Source organism: Balaenoptera physalus (assembly GCF_965194825.1).
Source record: "Balaenoptera physalus genome assembly, chromosome: 8".
Classification (NCBI taxonomy): domain Eukaryota; kingdom Metazoa; phylum Chordata; class Mammalia; order Artiodactyla; family Balaenopteridae; genus Balaenoptera; species Balaenoptera physalus.
The window spans coordinates 111,242,382-111,265,033 of record NC_138887.1 but is presented as its reverse complement, the minus strand read 5'-3'; the positions used below and the strand labels follow the sequence as shown (position 1 = coordinate 111,265,033).

Sequence of the window (22,652 nt, the reverse complement as noted above, 5' to 3'; positions counted from 1 at the left end):
CCCTCTTCATTCTCTGAATTCAAACTCTGATGAGAAGAGAGTCCCAGAAACGAGGTAGACAGGATGGGAAATACCAGCTTTCTTACTGTTGAGGCAAGGGTGGCAAGTGTGGCAAGTGTGGCAAGTGTGGCTTGGCCCCTGGCCACAATCAAGCTCAGTAATACTTCCCCCCCAAGGCTGACATTTTAGGATGGTTTCCCCAAGGGAATGTTTGGGTCTGCAGAGCAGATACACTCAGCCAGAAGTGACTCACACTGGTGGGCCAGAAAAAGAAAGGGAAATAGGCCTCCAACCTGGCCTCCTGATGCTGGCCTGAGCCTTGACCCTGAGAATACTGGCCACCTGGAGGAGCAAAGCACGGGGCAGAAGATCCACATGTTGCTGGGCTCCCCAAGCTCGGCCTCCTCTGGCCTCACCAATCAGAGAAGTCAGTCACCTCTTCTCCTTTAGAAGTAGGGCCTTATAAGGTAGAGTTGGTACCCTTCTAAAGAGAGGAGAGAAGTTTCCTACTTTATGGGCCTAGAAGGGAATGCTGAGATAAAGAGAGAATGCCATCCAATTTCCCTTGGCCGTACTAACTCAGGGACCCTAAAAAGCTGTGACCCAGAGGATTCCGGGAAATGTGATTTCAGTAGAACTTGTCTGAAAATGTTGAGAGCTGAATTGGAAGGGATATTTTAATTAATTATCATTTAAAATAAACTGGAGCCTGGGAGTGTGGTGGAATGTTTAAGGGATTCTTAGGTTTTGTTACGGGGGCAGTAGGAAGGACACAGCTATTGGCATTTCTTCCTCCACAGGGCCAAAATTATGGGGTCAAATATCATACTAAATTTATATTTAACTTGATACAAAGCTGCTTAAGCATTTTTTTTTTTTAAGATGAAAGGGGAGAGGGCAGACAGCAGAAACAGGAAGAACTACAATCCTGCAGCCTGTGGAACAAAAACCACATTCACAGAAAGATAGACAAGATGAAAAGGCAGATGGCTATGTACCAGATGAAGGAACAAGATAAAACCCCAGAAAAACAACTAAATGAAGTGGAGACAGGCAACCTTCCAGAAAAAGAATTCAGAATAATGATAGTGAAGATGATCCAGGACCTCAGAAAATGGATGCAGACAAAGATCAAGAAGATGCAAGAAATGTTTAACAAAGACCTAGAAGAATTAAAGAACAAACAAACAGAGACGAACAACACAATAACTGAAATGAAAACTACACTAGAAGGAATCAATAGCAGAATAACTGAGGCAGAAGAACGGATAAGTGGCCTGGAAGACAGAATGGTGGAATTCACTGCTGCAGAACAGAATAAAGAAAAAACAATGAAAAGAAATGAAGACAGCCTAAGAGACCTCTGGGACAACATTAAACACAACAACATTCGCATTATAGGGGTCCCAGAAGGAGAAGAGAGAGAGAAAGGACCAGAGAAAATGTTTGAAGAGATTATAGTTGAAAACTTCCCTAACATGGGAAAGGAAATAGCCACCCAAGTCCAGGAAGTGCAGCAAGTCCCATACAGGATAAACCCAAGGAGAAACACGCCGAGACACATAGTAATCAAATGGGCAAAAATTAAAGACAAAGAAAAATTATTGAAAGCAGCAAGGGAAAAATGACAAATAACATACAAGGGAACTCCCTTAAGGTTAACAGCTGATTTCTCAGCAGAAACTCTACAAGCCAGAAGGGAGTGGCATGACATATTTAAAGTGATGAAAGGGAAGAACCTACAACCAAGATTACTCTACCCGGCAAGGGTCTCATTCAGATTCCATGGAGAAATCAAAAGCTTTACAGACAAGCAAAAGCTAAGAGAATTCAGCACCACCAAACCAGCTCTACAACAAATGCTAAAGGAACTTCTCTAAGTGGGAAACACAAGAGAAGAAAAGGACCTACAAAAACAAACCCAAAACAATTAAGAAAATGGTCATAGGAACATACAAATCAATAATTACCTTAAACGTGAAAGGATTAAATGCTCCAACCAAAAGACACAGGCTTGCTGAATGGATACAAAAACAAGACCCATATATGTGCTATCTACAAGAGACCCACTTCAGCCCTAGGGACACATACAAACTGAAAGTGAGGGGATGGGAAAAGATATTCCATGCAAATGGAAATCAAAAGAAAGCTGGGGTAGCAATGCTCATATCAGATAAATAGACTTTAAAATAAAGAATGTTACAAGAGACAAGGAAGGACACTACATAATGATCAAGGGATCAATCCAAGAAGAAGATATAACAATTATAAATATATATGCACCCAACACAGGAGCACCTCAATACATAAGGCAACTGCTAAAAGCTATAAAAGAGGAAATGGACAGTAACACAATAATAGTGGGGGACTTTGACACCTCACTTATACCAATGGACAGATCATCCAGACAGAAAATTAATAAGGACACACAAGCTTTAAATGACACAATAGACCAGATAGATTTAATTGATATTTATAGGACATTCCATCCAAAAACAGCAGATTACACTTTCTTCTCAAGTACGCACGGAACATTCTCCAGGATAGATCACATCTTGGGTCACAAATCAAGCCTCAGTAAATTTAAGAAAACTGAAATCATATCAAGCATATTTTCTGACCACAACGCTATGAGATTAGAAATGAATTACAGGGAAAAAAACATAAAAAACACAAACACATGGAGGCTAAACAATATGTTACTAAAGAACCAAGAGATCACTGAAGAAATCAAAGAGGAAATCAGAAAATACCTAGAGACAAATGACAATGAAAACACGACGATCCAAAACCTATGGGATGCAGCAAAAGCAGTTCTAAGAGGGAAGTTTAGAGCTATACAAACCTACCTCAAGAAACAAGAAAAATCTCAAATAAACAATCTAACCTTACACCTAAAGGAACTAGAGAAAGAAGAACAAACAAAACCCAAAGCTAGCAGAAGGAAAGAAATCATAAAGATCAGAGCAGAAATAAATGAAATAGAAACAAGGAAAACAACAGCAAAGATCAATAAAACTAAAAGCCGGTTCTTTGAGAAGATAAAACTGATAAACCATTAGCCAGACTCATCGAGAAAAAGAGGGAGAGGACTCAAATCAATAAAATCAGAAATGAAAAAGGAGAAGTTACAACAGACACCGCAGAAATACAGAGCATCCTAAGAGACTACTACAAGCAACTCTATGCCAATAAAATGGACAACCTGGAAGAAATGGACAAATTCTTAGAAAGGTATAACCTTCCAAGACTGAACCAGGAAGAAATAGAAAATATGAACAGACCAATCACAAGTAATGAAATTGAAACTGTGATTAAAAATCTTCCAACAAACAAAAGTCCAGGACCAGATGGCTTCACAGGTGACTTCTATGAAACATTTACAGAAGAGCTAACACCCATCCTTCTCAAACTCTTCCAAAAAATTGCAGAGGAAGGAACACCCCCAAACTCATTCTATGAGGCCACCATCACCCTGATACCAAAACCAGACAAAGATACTCCAAAAAAAGAAAATTACAGACCAATATCACTGATGAATATAGATGCAAAAATCCTCAACAAAATACTTGCAAACAGAATCCAACAACACATTAAAAGGATCATACACCATGATCAAGTGGGATTTATCACAGGGATGCAGGGATTCTTCAATATACACAAATCAATCAATGTGATACACCATATTAATAAATTGAAGAATAAAAACCATATGATCATCTCAATAGATGCAGAAAAAGCTTTTGACAAAATTCAACACCTGTTTATGATAAAAACTCTCCAGAAAGTGGGCATAGAGGGAACCTACCTCCCCTCTGTTACAGCACCGATCACTCTGCCTGGGTGTCCTTAAGGCAGGGACCATGTGTGCCCTGGGCGCTAGCACAATGCCTCGCACACAGTAGGCACCCATTCGGTGTTTATTGAGTTGAATTTAGTTTGTAAAGCAAATAATTAACAAGTGCAATAGGGTTGTCTCCAAATATTTTAAAGACCATTGGAGGAAGAAAGTAATGACTTTAAGTGATCTTACTTTAGCAGAGAGGACCCAAGTCCAATAAGTCAAAGTTACCAGAAACCATATTAAGGTTTTTTTGTTTCTTAATCTTTAAAAAAATTTTTTGGCCGCATCACGTGGCGTGTGGGATCTTAGTTCCCCGACCAGGGATCAAACTCCCTACGGTGGAATTGCAAAGCCTTAACCAGTGGACCATCGGGGAAATCCCCATATTAAGGTTTAAAAATAAAAAAGAGCAAATTGACAACTCAGCAAGAAGGAGGCCCCCTGCTACCACGGAGGCTTTGCCCCAGAGGGGAGACAGGAAATGATCTAGATTTCTGCTCTCCAAGGTCTTCACAATGAGGTAAGTGTCATCAAAATGTTACAAAGGGATGTCTGAGTCCAGAGGAAGAGTCTGGTTTTAGTTAAGCTGATTCAGAAAGGTTTCTGGAAGACACTGACTATAAATTGAACCTTGAGGAAAGCACAGGGCTTCGACAGGCAGAGAGAGGTGGCATGGTGGCAGACAGTGACAGGTGGTCGGTCTGAAGGGGAGGGAGCACAGGATGTACGGCTGAAGACAAGACTGTGGCCGACATGAAGCTCCAGGCTAGGGACACTGGCCTTTACAGACAATATGGAACCACAGAATGTTTCTCATCAGACAAATGACATGGTAATAAGTGTATTTTAGAAAGGTGGTATGGTGCAAAGATGGAATTTAGTGGAAAGCAGGGAAATGAATACTTAAGGAATGTTTATTCTCGGCTAGATGTTTTTCCTACGTATTATTTCATCTTTATAGCAACATCTCAATTTTACAGATGAGAAAATAGAGGCTCAGAGGTTAGCAACTAAGTGGTGGGAGAGAGAGTTCCACTAGGGGCTCTACAATAGTAATAGAGGCCCACGTGGTGCTCAGGGTTTGGAAACAAGTGAATGGGCCCCAAAGATTATCACAAAGGGAATACTGGCAGATGTCGATAATTGATGGAAAGGTGTGGGATGAAACTGGAAAAGTGAAAAACGATCCAGTGGTAACTGACAGACACACGTGCTGAGGAAGTCAAGAAATGCAGCTCATTTCATTGGGGGAAGGGAAAGGATGGGAGTTGACTTCTCAGGTGTCCAGAGTAAGCCAGGTGTTTGGTATGTATGCAAAAAACATAAAGCACATGCATGTAGAGAAAGGACAAGCCTAGTTCAAGGCACGCTTGAGGTTCCAGAAGGGGGAGATGTCTAGTGAACAATGAAAAATATGAGGCTGGAGCTCAGAAAAGACTGTTCCATGCACAGGTTCCAGACTCATCTGTGCAGAGACAGTGATCACTGTGAAGGTAGGTGTTGTTGACAAGGGGGGCATGTTTATAGGGAAAAAGAAGAGTACTGAAGACCACATCTACAGGTGGAGACAAGAGCAAAGAAAATAGAAGGGCACAGAGGAAAGCAAAAATCATGAGTGTATTATCATGGAAGACAAGAGATGAGAGTTTCAGGAAAGATGGAGATGGGTAAATCTGAGTGAGCTCAGGAAGAGAGGGTTCAAGGACAGGTGACAGGTGAGCAGCCGGAAGTAAGCAGGTCTCCAAGCAGCTTCTGTGACATGGTGGGAACAGACTTCAAGAGGCGAAGTGGGTTGGTAGCCGAGCTACAGAAGTAATGAGTAAGGATTATTCTTTTTGCTACATGAGTCGCAAGCTTTGTCTTTTGTCTCAGAGCATGTGGAAAGATAAGGTCCTCATTTTCCCATTTCTCTAGGAAATATTCCTTGAACAGAATCAGCCCCATGTTTTCTGCCACCCCAAGAACAATGCCATTTGTCTACTACGATGACATGTCTGTGTGGGGTCGTCTCTTACCCTATTAGGTCATGAGCTGCTTGAGGATCATAAATATGTCAGCAAGTTCATTATTATTTGGGAGATAGTGCTGCCTGGTGATTAAAAACCCAGCCTTCAGAGTTAAATAGATTTGAGTTGATCTGGGAACTATGTGACCTTGGGCAAGGTACTTAAACTTTCTAAGCAAGAGCTAGGAACTGCAAAGAAGGGAATAGCCAGTGATAAACTGAGCAACCATGAACGAAAATGTAGTAAGTGCTCATTCTGTGCCTGGCATGGTACTAAGCATGTTACACATCTTGGCTTATTTAATTCCCACGACAACCCTACAAGGCAGGTACTATTTTACAGCTGGTGAAACTGAGGTACATAAAGGCTACATTTGCCTAAGGTTGTAGAGCTTTGATTCAGACCTGACTCCAGGGTTGATCTTCACACATCTAGACCTAATGTAGGAGAGGTGGCCCCTCTGTGTCTTCTCTACCTGTCTTCGTCCTGTCCTGCCCCAAAGGGACATCTACCTGCCCCTTGCTGGTGGGGGCAGAGGCGGACCCCTCTGGCCTACGGATACTAACGGAAGCTGGTGGGTAAGCCTGCATCTGCCTTCTGGTTCAGTTCTCACGCCTCCTTCTTTATCCCAGGTGGCCTTGCCCAGTACCCTTTTCTCTTTTCTCCCACAGGTTCTAGGAACAGAGAAGAAAGGGGTCGGGGGTTAATCTGAAGGCCTCAGATTAAGGTTCCACCATTTACTTAATTGCATGACTCTAAGCTTGTTTCATGGCTCTCTGGGTCTAGTTCATTATCCACAAAATCAGGGTGGTAATGGCGACCTTAAGGGCTGCTGGGAAGATGAAAGGAAATACCGTTTGAAGAGCATCTACCATTGACACAGCATTGGATGCTTCAAAAGGTGAGCTCTTACCTTCCTGCCTGCCTCTTCCACCTGCCTTCTCAGGGGGTGTGAAGGTCAACTAAGACCTTACCCTCCCTTTGGAGCTCTGTGAACTAAAAATTGTCAGCTAAATCATAACTGACCCTTTTAAAATCCTTTTTGGATGACCAGCACCTTCCTTCCCCAAGAATGGCAAACAGGTAGACTGAAGACACCGTCATCCTCCTTACTGCTGAAATGACACAGAATTCTTGTTTTTAATATTTGCATTTTAAAGGTGTCAGTCATTAAAAGGAAAGCGGCTCATTTATCACGCTAATTGGTCTAGGTGTCTGACTCTCCTCTAAGATTGTGGGCAACACCAAGGCAGCGATGAGTTTTATTTTATTTTATCCTCTGACTACCTAGTACTTGGCTGGTACTTAACTGGCTGTTTATTGAATGAATTATAAGCATTGGGCAGATTCTAATGGTTCACTAACGTGGGGATGGGCTCTTGTCTCTCACAGCCACGTCTTGGACATCCTGGATGTTCTGATGGCTTCTATAGATAGGGTGAGTGTAGTTTTCAAACCCCAAGTCAAGGCACATGGAATGAGACATGATCTAATAAGAGGTAAGTGTATTTGAAATCAGGAGACTTCTAGAATGTCAGGGAGAGAACAGCTCTACACAGGCACTCATTCTCCAGTTATTTTATACCGGGAGGTAAAATGCAAGTCATTCCCCAACTGTCCCAAAAGCCCAAGTTCTGTTGGGATGAAGAGGCATGTCCACTAGAGCAGAATTCACTTATACCTCTGGGGCTGTCTTCATAAACCCTCTCCAGTGTAACACTTTAAGGTCTCCCCAGAATCATTCCCCCACCAGCACCTCCTAGGCCTTCAAGGCCATCACCACCAGACCCCAGACGGCGTACACAGCAATCGGGTACAGGCTTGCTAAGCTCCTCCCCACCTCCGCCCACAGGGGGCATCGTCCACAATGAGGTCCAGGGGCGGGGGGGCGGGGCAGCCCTGGGCCCAGGGTGTGCTTGACTGTGCACTGTGGGGGCCGGCTGCCCACCCCCCCCTCACCCCTGCTCTCTGATCTGGGCCGCCTCTCCAAGTCAGCTCTCTGGTCCCCAGGGGGAGCTGGGGCCCTGCGCCCGTGCGCATACCCCAACTCGCCTGCTGGTGGCGTCCTCTGAGTCTATCCAGGGGGCCCTTGTGTCTGGTCTGGGCCATTTTCCTTGGTGTCGGGTACTCTGGCTTCAGTCCCTGGACACACAGCACATCCCAGCCATCCAAGCAGTGGGGGTGACAGGAGCCTCTTGAGAGCAGAACCCCCTGTTCCCCTTCCCTGGGTGTGCCTATTTCTGATGCCACTTTTCCACGGCCTCAGACTCCTCTCTGCACCCAGGGCAGGAGAGAGGCAATTCCTCCTCACTTACACCAGCTCCTCCCTCTTAATTTTTTCCCAGGAGCAGCTTTTAAGCCCCATCGGAGGGGTCTCTGCATTTACTTCAGGAATGAGCGTTTTTCTTTGATGTATGACTTGTTTCAAGAGGCCAAGAACTTGCCTAACAAGTTCCTTTTCTCTGATGCTTGCTCACCTCGGTAAGGACATCCTAGAAGAGCCACAGGGAGGGAGGATTTTGAAGGTGCCTTAGAAATTACCTAAGTTTCCATGGCAATCAAGCACTGTGGAGTCACCACCACCTTCTGGGTCTGTTTCCACTGAAAAGGCTGTTGGAGAAATCTGTTCCTTCTCAACAACCACTCCAAGAATGCAGATGGGCTTCTGGCTACCCTGCCCCTCTCTCTTCTCCTGGCTGCCCTTCCCCATCCCATTCTTGCTGATAGCCCATTGTCTGGAAGCAAGAGGCCCCAGCTTAGGGCAGCGATGTTAGTATTTCTAGGAAAGACAGGAGGAGACCTCAGGTGTCAGCGTCCCAGCCTGAGTCTCGACTGTGTCTGAGCACATCTGTACTGGTGGAGACAGGCCAGCCAGGAATGCACCAAGGCTGTGGAGAAATCACTCATCCTGAGTGGACCCCAAATCATCCACCCACACCCAGCCTAGACGCTGAACCATAACCACACATTACCAGCTATAGTAACCTAACTCTGCTATTCCCTCCTTTACACCTTTACACTTCTGGGTCTGCCCTGCCCACGCAAGTGGTTTGATTGCATTACAGGAACTTCCTGCAAGATCCATCAACTCTTCCATTTAAAGCATCAGTAGACAGTGTGAGCTCTAAGACTTCTTCAACCCTGCTGTTTCCATTGATCTTGGACATTATCAGTATTCTCACCCAATCTTAATCAAAGACCTGGCATAGAAACAAAGGCCTTAAACCAAGGTTCCAATTCTCAATAAATCCCAAGCTTACCTTCCTCCTCTCAGATCCTGCCAGTTTTGGAAGGTGCTGTTCTCCCTGATGGCAGTAAGCAATGAACTCAGTCTAGTCTTATTAGCGGGTTGTGCTGGCAATGTTTGCGGAGCCAGCTTTTGACCTGAGGCACGGGGGAACACACGTTCTGTGTGATTATTCAGTCATCAGAGACGAGGGGTGATTTTAAGCACAGTAGACTCAGCCTGAGTTAGGGAGAAGGAGAGCTGCATGCAAAATAGGGAGAAGACCTGAGTTCTCAAGCTCTCTGCGAGCCCCTGTAGCAAAAGGCTGTGGTGCCCCGGGATCGGGGAGTCTGGGTGTGGAACAGTTCTGGAGGCAGAGGCGGCTTCGTGGGCATGCCACCTGAGCAGCTGTGTGCTTACGTTAATGCTCTACTGTTGTCACCCTGAAACTCTTAATAATGTTTGAATTAGGAGTCCAAGTTTTCATTTTACACTGGGCCCCACCAATTATGTTGCTGGTCTTGACTGGAACGGAAGCATGCTACCGGGTGTGTGGCAATGCAACACCTTCAGGGGGCGCGTGGCAGTCCCCCTACCCTCACCTGGCCACCCCAGGCACAGATACCATGCCCTCACTCACTGGAACTGGGCATGGCAGGTTGAAGAAGCCCCAGCTATAGGTACCCTTGAAGGGAGCCAGACCACTGATAAAAGTCCCACAGTATCAAATGATCGCCCAGGGGAGAACCCCAGAGCAATGTGGAAACAGAGAGAGGGCAGGGCAGAATCAATCGAACCCAGCCCATGGCCTCCAAGGCCCTACACAATCTAACCAGCTTTGGGCAATACCTCCATCTCACTCTGCTCCTGTCACAAGCCTCTTCTTGCTCAACTTCTTCAGACCCAACAGGCTCATTCCCATCCCAGGTCCCCTGCGCTTGCTGCTCTTTTTGCAGGGACTGATCTTGCCCAAGTCCTCCCATAGCTCACCACCTCCCTTCATTCAAGCCTCTGTTCACTGTTACCACCTCTGAGAGGCCTCCGTGCCCACCCACTGGCCCCTCATCTACAATAATGCCCCCCAGAACTCCCTATCTTCCTCCTAGCTTAATTTTTCTCCATAGTTCTTATGCCCTGACATCAGGTCGTGTATTTATGATACTTGCTTCTTGTCTGTTTCTCCAGCTAGAACGTAAGCTTCATGAGGACTTGATCCTATCCCCTACTACAGCCCAAGTGCTTAAACAGTGTCTGGAACATAATAGGCTATCAATATCGAATGAATGGATGAATGAATGAATGGGTAGGGTGGTGATTAGCCAGAGAAACAATATCTGTTCGAGCAATTCCGTCTTCATCACCCCGTAGCGTGTGTGTCTGCGTGGTGCTGGTGGTCGTGGTATGGGGCTGCTTAAAGCAAAGTGTCCCTGAAGGTGGTTGTTTAAAAAAAGAAGCATCTCAGTAGTAAAAATAATAACATCGAGAAATTTATTGAGAACAATGGCAGGCATTGTTCTAATCCTTTTACATGAGTGAACTATAATTTTCACTACTAGGCCTCAAGTGGGTACTATTATTAGTCCTGTGTTATAGGTGAGAAAACTGAAGCAACACATGAAAGGCAGTTAAGTAACATTCCCAGTGTCACACGGCTAGTCCAAGACTCCTTTGGTCCTCGGCTGGTTCTCCCTGATAAAACCGCAAGTCTCCCTTTTCGCTGGATGATTCTACTTCCTGAAGAAGGACTTTAACCCCCAGTCAGGTAGCAGGGAATGGAAGGTGGCTCAGGGCAAGTGTGGGCAGGGACATCCGAGACGAGAGTTGGTTCTTCCCAAACCACCGACCACCCTCCCCCCGCTTTCCATTTCTTTCCAGAGTCTGCTCTGTCATAGCCTCTGCTATGTGTTTGGTGGGCAGGTTATAGGTCATTCTGGCATGGCCTTCACTGACCAGATTGGGGTTTACAGGGCCAGGGCTGCTTACTATTTTCCTCCAAAGTGCAAATCTATAACAGAGGCAGGTCCCACTGGGTGGCAAGGGGGAAACTGCTTTGAGGTCTATTTCAACTCTTAAGGCAGAAATGAAGCCCCACCCCCGCTGTCCGGGTTGCTGGAGTGATCAGTCCTGGCCACTGGTTCTACGTTAGGCAAGCATGGATGTTATTTCCTATTCCTCCTGACAATGTGTCTCCTTCCCCAAAGGTCTTTGTTTTGAATGTAATTATCAAATGCTAATACATATTCAAACATGCACCTTCCAAAGGGCAAGACATACCCCAGGGCAGGAAGTAGTCTGTGAATTCCCACTTAGGATTTTGAAAGAAAGACTGTAAGACAGAAAAGTCAAGAGAAGACTTCAGGTGATGTTCTAGTGAAATCCCACATGAAACTATAAAAGCCGTTTAGCGGGGTAGGTAGATGGGCTTTATGCCCTCGTTTGGTCATGATAGATTATGGACTCTCTTCTGCCAATTGGAATGGATTTCACTTGGGGTACATGTGTAATACGAACTACCACTTTACTACCATTTACATATAATAGTAATAGCTATTATTTACTGAGGGTTTCTTATAAGCTTGCATCATGTTAAGTCATTGGCTTATTGATTCTATTTTCCCTCCCTAGAATAGTATCTAACTTATGTGGTCGCCCTTCTCTTACCCACGAGTCATGAATTTCGAGGCACAGTCCCTACTGGACTTACAGAAATGCAGCCCTAGTCACGTTTCTGAGCGCGGCTGGAGCTCGGAAGGACAGTAAGGAGAAACGGATGGATGTTGTCCTACTTCACAGCGTCCCTAAAATCACTCTACTGCCTGAAAGAAACAGTCACCCAGTCAAGACACCCATGCCTTGGCCTTTTCATTTTAGGTTTGTAAGTTTTCATAATTGCTGGGCCTTTATCAAGGTCTTTGTCTACCAGAAGAGGGGTATCTGGGGGTTCACCACACAGCTGAACTGCCCTCTGGTGAGCCTGGCGGAGGGGGAGCCATTTGGCATCACTGGTTTGCAAATGACTGCAATCACCCAAAGTGGATAGCTTGAGCTTCTTTGGGGCGCTCTCTTTGCTCTCCTGACTGACTGGGAAGGTAGAAAATGTTACACTGATCACAGGTGGGAGGAAAAGGACCTTACCACCTGTGCCCTCAATTCTGGCCACTGTCTCCCCCATATGCCCCTTCGTGCTCTGAGAAGGGAGGAACAGAAAGGGAATGGAGCAAGATTCTGGGACTGGCACCTGCTTAGAAGCACAGAATTGGAGCTGTGCTAGTGTGGGAGGACGTGTGTGGCGCAGGGGGTCAGGGGGATCTCCATCACGGGGAGCTGAAAGCAGAGGCAGCAGGATGGGCTGCGAGGATCCAGGCTGGTGTCACGGGCTGGGCTCTGGCTCCAGTTCTGCCACTCACTAGACTGGATGACCTCGGACAACGGACGCAACTACTCTTACCTGGAAACACAAGAAGGTTGAACTGGATGGTCTCTAAGGCCCCTGCCATTTCTAACATTCTAGGAGTCCAAATTAAAGGCAAAAAGTTCTTCATGAGGTCATGTATAATTCATACCCTACATCCAAAAGGAATCTGGGACAGACCCCAGGACTATTCAAATAAAGATAAAAAGAGAATAAGGAGCCCCATGGAAGAAGAGCTCAGACCAAGAACAGAAGATAAGACAGGCTAATTTCTTGAAGGACTGCTGCTCTATCAAGAAAAAACAAAACACTTTCTCTGTTGTACATAATTCCCTTTTCTGATACATGCATTCAACAGATATTTGAGGCTGCAGACACTGTTCCAGACACAGGGGGTGCCTTGGAGAATAAAGCAAAGTTCTGGAGCTCATGGAGCTGACATCTATGTTGGTGGTGGGAGGTGCGCAGTGGGAGGCAATGAAAAAATACAAAATGTTAGAAACACTGCCGACACCTAGTGTCCAGATCTTGGTTTCTAATACCATTCTCCAAGAAAAGGAACCAGGTTCCTTGAAGAAGTGGCCGGTTCTAAGACAGGGGCAGGAAATACACGAGATGAGCCTGGAGCACCTTGTAGTGCCCAAAACTAAGGAAGTACTCATAAAAAGCAAAAGCAAAACCCCACATTGATAAGAGTACACCAAAGGGGCACAGGGGCCAACCGAAAGAGCTCCCAGTGGCCAAAGCCGGAACTGCATAACAAATACAGTACTGAATTATGACCTGAAGTATAAAACAAACATTCACGAGTCCACATTGATATAAATAAATGATTGAATCAATTAATAAACAGGGAAGAAGAGACAAATCTCCTGTGCAGAAGAATTCCAAATAATTTATGTAGCTGCTCTACCCTAAAGGAGGAGAAACATAACCCCCGACTCCTTAGGTGTGGGCTGTGCCTAGTGACTTCCTTCCAAAGAGGACAGTATGGAAACAGGGGAAGAAAGAGTAACTTTACAGTAGAGAAACTTGACACATACTCCTTCAGCCAGGTGATGAAGGGTAATAGTGATAGTATGTATCCTTGAAATGATGTGATGAAAATGGCGCTTCACCTGTGTGATCTTCCTCCCCAAACCCATAACCCAGTCTAATCACGAGAAGAACATCAGACAAGTTCCAACAAAGGAGCATCCTACAATACGGATGACCAGTACTCTTCAAGTACTCAACTGTCAAGGTCATTAAAAATAAGGAAAGTCTGAGAAATTGTCACAGAAAGAGGAGACCAAGGAAACATGACAACTAAATGTAACGGGGGATCCTGGATGGTCCAGGAACAGAAAAAGGATATCAGGTAAAACTTAGAATCTAAGTAACTATGGACACTAATTAATAACAATGTACCAATATTTATTCATTAATTGCAATAAATGTACTGTACTAATGTAAGATGTTAATAATAGGGAAAACTGTGTGCAAGGGCAAAGGGTAATATGGGAATTCTCTGTACTATCTGCTCAGTTTTTCTGTAAACCTAAAACTGTTCCAAAAAAGAAAGTCTATTTAAAAAAAAGAATCTGAAGGTCAGAGATGGAAGAAGTCAGAGACTCTCTTCTCCTGCTGGCTTTGCGTAAGCAAGCTTCCCTGAGTCCTACAGCTGCAGGGAACGAATTCTGCCAGCACCATCATGATCTTGGAAGAGGATCCTGGCCTCAGACGAGACCCCAGTGCTGGTTGATACCTGGACTGCAGTTGTGTGAGCCCCTGAGCAGAGAACCCAGTTAAGCCTGCCTGGAATTCTGATTCATGGAAACTGTGAGGTAACAAATGTTTGTTTTAAGCTCCTTAAAAAAAAAAAAAAAAAAAAAAAAAAAAAAAGCAACCAAAACACAACAACAATAAACATGTCATAAAGTAGTGGGTGTGCTGCAGAAAATTTAATTAATTAAAATGTAGAGAGCAACTGGGTAGCTTTGTTAAATTGGGTGGTCGAGGAAGGCCTCTCTGAGGGGGTGACTTTTCAGTTGGAATCTGAATCCTAAGCGGAGCCAGTCATGAGGCATTGGCAGGGAAAGCACTGTGGGCAAAGCTATCAGGCCGCTCCACCGCCTTGAAGTAAAACTGTGTGTGTACCGGGAGAGAGGCAGCCTGTGTGGCTGGAATGACATGAGCATAGGGGAAGGAATAGGAAAGGAGGTGGGGGAGGTAGAATGAGCCAGATTACATACGGTTTCCTCCGTGGACTGAATGTTTGCGTGCCCCCAAATTCATATGTTGAAATGCTAACCCCCGAGACGTTGGTATTAAATGGAGGGGCCTTTGGGAGGTGATTAGGTCATGAGGGTGGTGCCCTCGTGAATGGCATTAGTGACCTTACAAAAGAGGCCCCAGGGCTTCCCTGGTGATCCAGTGGTTAGGAACCTGCCTGCCAATGCAGGGGACACGGGTTCAAGCCCTGGTCCGGGAGGATCCCACATGCTGCGGAGCAACTAAGCCCGTGAGCCACAACTACTGAGCCTGCGCTCTAGAGCCCACGAGCCACAACTACTGAGCCTGCGTGCCACAACTACTGAAGCCCACGCGCTCTAGGGCCCACGTGCCGCAGCCACTGAGCCCGTGTGCCTAGAGCCCGTGCTCAGCAACAAGAGAAACCACCGCAATGAGAAGCCCGTGCACCTCAACAAAGAGTAGCCCCCGCTCGCCGCAACTAGAGAAAGCCCGCGCGCAGCAACAAAGACCCAACGCAGCCAAAAAATAAATAAATTTAAAATAAATAAAAGAGGCCCCAGAGAGTTCCCTTGGCCTTGCCACCATATGAGAACACACAAGAAGGTACCATCTATGACATCTGTGAACCAGAAGGCAGGTTCTCACCAGACACCGAATCTGCCAGTGCCTTGATCTTGGACTTTCCAGACTCCAGGACAGTAAGAAATAAATTTCTGTTCTTTATAAGCCACCCAGTGTCTGGTATTTTGTTATAGCAACCCAAGCTAACTAAGATAGCTTCTAAAGAAGGGTAAGGAGTTTGGATTTTAAGTTCAAGTGTAAGCTTTTTGAGCATTGGTAGATGAGTGAATATCTGATTTATAGTTTCAAAAATATTATGCCAACTGCCCTGTGAAGGACTGACTGCCGGGTGCCAGAGTCTAGATAGGAGGCTCCAGCATTAGCCTAGATGAAAGCTCACGGCAGAGATAACGGATGCCTTCCAAGAGTGGGAGGACGAGGACGTGTGAGGGGGTGCTGAGGGGCGGGGCATGGGTGTTGGATGTTCACACCCATCTTGTGGATCTGTGTCCATAAGGTGGCTCTAGGTTCGCCCGGCGAGTGAATTACAAGTAATCGTAGGAGTCACATGCTCCCTGCCACACTGCCCTGCCCCCCATGTCATCCTGTCCCTGTGCTTCTGAATCTCACAGATGATGCATCCGGACACTTGTTTCTGGCAGTTGCACCCAAACGCTGTTGTGCCAGTCTGGGCTAGATTCTCCCCTGGAGGCCATGCCAAAGGGGAAACTGGATCCCACTCACCACCCGCAGCCTCCTGACCCCACAGAGCTGCCATACTTAACTAATTGCCTCCTCTGCGTTGAGCGTTAATTAAACAATTTGTTGCTAGTCATCTCACGAGGTGCGGGGTGCCCTCTCTTTAACCCCGGAAATAGTTAAATCGAGAAAAGAGAAGTGCCCAGTGTGGGCCACCTCCTTTCATGTGGGAACAGAGAAGAGGTTGTGAATAGAACTCTTCTGTGTGTATTTCGGCCTTGGCCGGTTCATCTAAAGTCAACTGCAATTCCATCTTCAGACTCCTGACTTTAAATTTACCTTTTCTGCTCTTGCCAACCCCTCCTTTTCCAGCCGCTCACCACACGCACACCCGGCCAGCACTGCGGCAGTTGGTGCCCACCACCTTTCTCACTTGCTGCCCAATCTAACCCCTTGGGCCCTGGTCTGTGCTCAGTTACGGGTGCCTGAAATGCCAATCTGGGTGAAAGGTAAGGCCGTGGGACCTTCTGGTCACAAATATCTACAGTCTGAGTGACTGCTTTGCCGTGCTCATGAGGTGGCTGTCACAGGTAGCTGACTCTCCAAGCCCTTCAAAGGTCAGCCCTAGAAGATGAACTCCCGGAGGGCAGGCAGCGGTCGGGCTCTGGGAGGGGTTGATGCTGACATGTCTCTTTCTGACACACAGGGTTCTACAGCACAAGGCTTCCTTTTGGGCTTGGCACCCAACCTCTCAGCAGCTCTCGGCGCTGAGCAGGGATGGGGGAGGCACAGCTTCTACAGAGTCTGCTTCCTCCCAGGCTCCAGCTAAACCACACTCATGGGGTCAGCAGGCGGCAGCTGCCCTGGGCACTGGGACCCCCTGAAGCTGTGTCGGGCCTCCTCGGAAAGGGCACTAATTTGAAAAGGAAGAGGGTGCCCTCCCCCACCTAGAGCTTTATCTTCCCCAAAAGACCAGGCTTCAAGGGATCAGCTCTTAGCGGCTTTGTCCTTCCTCCTCTCCTACGGGGGCCTCCCTGATGGTACCCATGAGGTGTGTGGACACCACTTCCCGCCCCAGCCTCCCTGGGGGGAGGACAGCTCTACCTATGGACACAGGTAACAGAGCCCCACGGTGGGTGAGATGGCGCCACTCCAACCAGGACAACGCTCCCGTCAGGAAGAAACAGCTCTTAGGACAGCAGCTGCCCCAGAGTTCTTCTGGATGCTAACATTTTACTATGAACTATGGTTTTTCCATTAAAAAAAAAGAAAGGGAGTGCATGTGCTGGGGAAGTGGGTTTAGCTGGGACCCTCGGTGATCAGGGCTCGGATAGGCCTCCATGGTAATAATCGAAGCCCTGTGACAGCGTTTCCCTGTCTGACGCTGCCTCAGGTAGTCATAAAACGGGGCGGAGGGGGGCCATCGGGGGAAGGAAGAAAACAAATCACGAGAGGTCTTGCCCAACTGATTCATCCCCAGAACATAACATTTCAGAGCTGGAGGGAAATTTACAGGTCAGCTATTCCCCCAGCTCTCACCCCTTATTGAGGGTCATGCCCAGAAGTTCGGCTTGGATTGGTCTGGGGTGAGGCCCTAGCACCAGTACTTTTAAAAGTTCTGCAGGTGATTCGACTGTGTGGTGATTGAGAACCACTAACCAGGCAGAAGGGAAGCAACACCCTCACTCATTCCCTGTGGGGAGGGGCCTCAGGTCCCCAGTCCAGCCCAAGGGCTTTCAACTGGCGTCCCCAGAGCCCTAGGCTCCTGGGAGGTACCTTAGCAAATGGGGGACAGGGCTCCAGGCACCCTCCTGCCCCCCACTGTCTGCCCCACACCCTCTTCTGGGAGAGTTCCTACCCCGGTCTCAGGTGAGTGGGAAGTGTCCCAGGGACCCCCCCTCTTCAAGTCACAGTGATGTGTGGCCCGGTCTGGAAAGATCAATGGGCCCATCACCCTGTCTTTCTCTGGAAGCTGTCAGAGTTGGAAGGCTTAGCACCTGGGCAGGATGTGAGCCAAGTGCCGGCCGGGAGAGGGGAACGTGCAGGGGATGACGATCACCTCGGAAGAGGCAGACATGAAAGAGTATCAGCTCCCAGGGCTCCTGGATTTCTGCTCTGCCCGAGGCCTGTTTGCTCAGCTTTTCTCCATCCCTGGGAGCCCTCTCTAGAGCCTTAGAAAAGCCCCGTTTTACTGGAGCCCATCTTTGTGCAACCACAAGAGTCTTAGAGAGAACACTCACTACAAACAGAGCCACGCCACTTTTATCTTTTCACTTTTTGGGGTCCATGGAAGATTCTGACCGGAAGGTGGAAACAAAAAAGACTCCGTGCTGCTAACACCAAGTATGGAAATCCAGGGCCAAGTATGGAAATCCAGGGCCAAGTGTGACCCTCGCTTCAGTGAGGAGGACACCCGGGTGCACAAAAGGTGGTGGGGCTGGTTTCGGGGGCCCCTGTCTCAGCGGGAGACCGGAAGGAGGGGTGAAGGAGCCACCCGTGCCCCTCTGTCCCCAGCCTCTGCCCCAAGTGCCGGTGTGGGACCCACAGGGAGGCAGTGCTGGGCAGGGGGCAGCTGACTCTGATGGCAGAGGATCTGGGAGGCACAGGGTGTCTGTGCTTCGGGGGAACAAGGATAAACGGTCAGGCACGAGGCAGACACTTGCAACTCTCCTCCTCCTCTCCCAACCCACAGCTCACTCACTAGTCCCCAGATCTCTCCGTCCCCCTAGAAGGACAGCCGCCTCCTTTCTCCAGCTGGACCCACTCCTCCACCTCCCGCCCCTGCCGAGACCCTGAGTCAGGCCAGTCACGTGGTGCCTGCCATCTACCTGACGGTGGTTTCCACGCATGGGACTCACTGTCCTTTGTCCCCGCGCATATTTCTAACTCCCTCTGTCCAAGCCCAATCCCCCCTCTTCCTAACTCCACGCAAGGCATCCATCCACTTCTCCCCGAGGAGTGCCCTGTGATGGGCATTCCGACGTTAGCTTTGGCTTCAGACTGAGACTCAAACCAGGAGACCAAAAAGCACGTTTCAGCTCTTCAGGGAGAAAAGAGGCACGTGTAGATAGTGGATTAACTTTTACTTCCCATGGATTGGAACCTATTCCCTCACAGCTATACAGTTCTACTTATATACAGCCCTTTATAAGGGTGGGATTGGTTCTACAGCCCTGACAGTAGTACACAGAGGGTAAGGGAGACATGTGACGAAGGTCTAGCCCTGTCTTACCACCTTTAGAGCCTCGTTTGGGAACGGGAGCAGCATTAAGACCCATAAATCAAGGGTAAAGGTAGGCTTTTGAAGGGGAAACTGCCCAGATAGCACCTGCCGCCCACCCCAAAGTATAGCATGTACAGTATGTGCATAAGACGCCCGAGTATCCCCTGGGTTCTCACTTGCCCCAGATCTGACACCTCTTTCAATGCCATCGCCACAGTCTTTCCCACACCAGGTGGGCAGACGCCCGAGTGCGAGGACCAGCAGTGGAGAGTGGCTAAGAGGAGCTCAAAGCATGTTCGCTGAATGAGTGAATGAAAGGGCCCCGCCGAGCCTGGGCCTTCGTCCACACGCCCACCAGCCACTCTCTCGGAATCCCAGTAGCCAGGACCCCCCATCCCGCAGCCCCCAGGCCTTACCTCCCATGAGGAAGAGAAGCCCTGCCACATACTGCATCAGGCCTCGGTCCCAGCAGCAGCCCAGCACACCAATGATCCAGCCGAAGAGAATGATGGCCACCGCCATGCCCATGAAGCCGGCCGTCATCCTGCGCAGGTCTGCGGGGAAGCAGGCAGGCAACGTTAGCATCAGAGCCCGGAACTCAGGGTCCAGGGCACCCCGGCCCTGGGCGAGGGAGCAGGGAGGCGACCTGCCTTTTACAGACAGGGTGGTACAACCAAGCTTCCTTTGCAGAGGACAGAGCCCCCAGTGGCGACTGTCTCCTCGTGTGCAAACACATGCTGGGACAGCTTGGTCCGTAAGCACAGGGAGAGGTCATCATCATAATAGCTGCCATTTCTTTTACGTCTCCTTTGGGCCAGGCACAGCACTGGTCTTCCCAAGGCTTCTCTCTCGACCTTCTACGATAGGTACTGTCTTTATCCCTATCTGAAAAATGGAGCAAGTTGCTGAAAGCCATAGAGTGAGTGGTAGGACAGGGCGACAAACCCCGATCTGTGCGGCTCCCCGGTCATAATCCAGCATTACTCACCTCTCCGGGCAGTGAGAACCAGACAAATGGACCGTTGGAGCTGGGCTGGGTCCTGGCAGTCTGGCTGCACCTGCCAAGGACTCCCTCCCTTCCCTCCAGGGTTCGCTGGTCTCCCAGGAGGTCAGGTGTGAGCATGAAGCTGCCTTAGCATCGCTTTCCTCCTTCTCCAGCCCAGCCCCCAGGGGCTCAGCTTCCCTTGCACGTGAGGTTGCAGGGTGGGCACCACGCTTCCTGCTCTCAGACTGTACCCCCGAGGAGGCTTCCTCAGGTCAACCCGGTTTTCCAGATCAGGCCCTTCTCCGCTCCACGCCCCACTGACCGGCCAGACAAAGCCTGGCGTAGGCACAGGGGGGAGGAGGGCCGTCTGGAAAGGTGGTATCTTTAGCAGAAGGGAGAGGGCAGAGCTGCTGCCATGTCAGCCTCATTCAGCAGCTCGCTCGGCTTGGCTTCCTGCCAGTTCTAGCCCCGCCCTCCAGTGCCTCCTCCACCCCACCCGCCTCACCCGCCTCCCCTGGAATCCGGCCTTCTCACCCCCTCCTGGGTAACACACCACGACGACCGGGCTCCCAACAGGAGCCATTTGTCTGGGCCTCTGCCCTAAGGGGTGGGAGGTGGGGATTTCAGAGCAGCCTGGAGATCCCCTGGGCATTCCCTTCTCTTGGAGGGAGGGAGGGAGGGAGGGAGTGTGTGTGTGTGTGTGTGTGTGTGTGTGTGTGTGTGTGTGTGTGTGTGTGTGTGTGTGTGTGTGTGTGTGTGTGTGTGTGTGAGAGAGAGAGAGAGAGAGAGAGAGAGAGAGAGAGAGAGAGAGAGAGAGAGAGAGAGAGAGAGAGAGAGAGAGAGAGATGCGGGGGACCGGACAGCAAACTATATCAATCCCCCCCCCCCCACCGCCTGCCTCGCATCCAAGCAAGCACGGACCTTCTCATCCCCGGGAAACCAACACCCAGGTTTCCGTGGGGAGCACCTCACAGGCGTCACGTCCCCTCTTCGCCTCTCCCTCACTCCAGTGCAGAGCAAACAGAGAATCCCTGGCATAGTGTGGCTGGAGGCCTCCTGCCCTCCCTGCCGCCGCCCTCACGCTGGAGACGGATGTGGTCCACGTGCCTTGTCCTGACACTGAAGACCACACACTGGCAGCCGCCTCCCCGCCCTCCAGGGAGGAAGCCGGTTGGGGGGTGGGAAGGAGAACAGCAGCGGAGCCTCCCCCTGAGGAGGCGGGGGGACCTGACAGGGCCCCGTCCCAGAGGCGGAAATCCACAGAGAGCCGGTTCCCGCTTTACTGAGCTCTCCTTGGTCCTTCCCACCCCTGCTGACCCGGAGTGCCTGCCGCAGCCAGGTAGCCGTCACATCCGTCACTCTTTGCTCTGGGGGCTTCCTCCACTCTCCACCGTAGTCAAGGGCAAGCAGGTGATGGGAATGGGAAAAGAGAGGTCAGGGTATTTTCAGTCTAAAGGAGATTTATATCCCCTTAAACAGGTCAGGAAATTTCTCTTCTATGCCCCTGTGAAACCAATGGTTCCCTTTTCAGTAACTGGAGGGTTTCTAGGAAGAATCTCGGCCGCTCTGCCAGCACTACAGAGGACAAACCTGCTGAAGCCCCAGAGCCCCTTCCTGCTGCACTTGGCCGGTACTGGTCCCTGGGCTGTGCAGACCCATGGGAGCAAAGGTACTGCCTGGAGGACTGAATGGAGAAGGGGTCCTGTAAGGTGTGCGCACTTGGGCCAGGGATGGAAAAGTGGGCTGGGCAGGAAAAGAGAAATGCAAATTGTTAAAAAGAGGGAAGGGTACTGCTGCTGGTGGATGAAAGCAAAGTGCTTTACTTAGAAGAAAACAGAGCAAAAGGCAGGAAGGGAAATGGAGAGAGTAATTCCTCTTCCAAAAGTCCTGAGACAGATAATAGTCATCTGTGTCCCAGGTCAGGCAGGGCTGTGCCTCCAACACAGACTAGATATACTCTGCTGTCTCCCAAAGGCTTGGTCAAAAAAAGCTGAGGATCATGTTAACTTGTTGATCTGGAAAGAAGGATGAAAACCAGAGGTCAGGTCTGAGTATTTTCACTGACCTGGGAGGATATTCACCATCACCCTGTGAGCCTGCTTTTGCTAGAGCCATGCACGTACAGCCGGTTATTTTGCCCTCAGACCCACATGATAACTCAGGGCAGCTGCAGCAACAACTTATAAGGTAGGTAGGACAAGAAATATTCCTATTTTGCAGGATTTAAAGAAGTTAAATAATTTATTAACAGTCTCAAACCAGTGAACTAAAAAAAGGAGTGAGTTGGCTTATTGAGTTGTGTGGGAAAGTAAAGTTAAAATGTAATTAATGTATCTAGTATTTCTTCCTCCCAAATTAAGCCAGGATTATAGTTACAAGATTTTTTTTTTTTAAGACAGAAATTCACACAGAAGGGGAAACTAGGAAAGGAGACAGCGGCAACAGAAGATTGGAAACCGTA

The 22,652-nt window shown here is 48.5% G+C and overlaps 1 protein-coding gene across 5 annotated transcripts in view; it reads right to left on the bottom strand.

The window, feature by feature from the left end:
* TMEM178B (transmembrane protein 178B) overlaps positions 1–22,652 on the bottom strand; it is a 349,130-nt gene that overhangs the window by 14,462 nt on the left and 312,016 nt on the right. For 4 of the 5 annotated variants that reach the window (XR_014266844.1, XM_082473133.1, XM_082473135.1 and 1 more), the window contains one exon: positions 19,623–19,760. The exons of the other annotated variant lie outside the window; for it this stretch is intronic. Coding sequence is in view for 3 of the 4 variants with exons in the window: in XM_082473133.1 (XP_082329259.1) it covers positions 19,623–19,760 (138 nt within the window). In the remaining variant the exon portion in view is untranslated. The remainder of the gene's footprint in view (positions 1–19,622; positions 19,761–22,652) is intronic. 5 annotated transcript variants of the gene reach the window in all.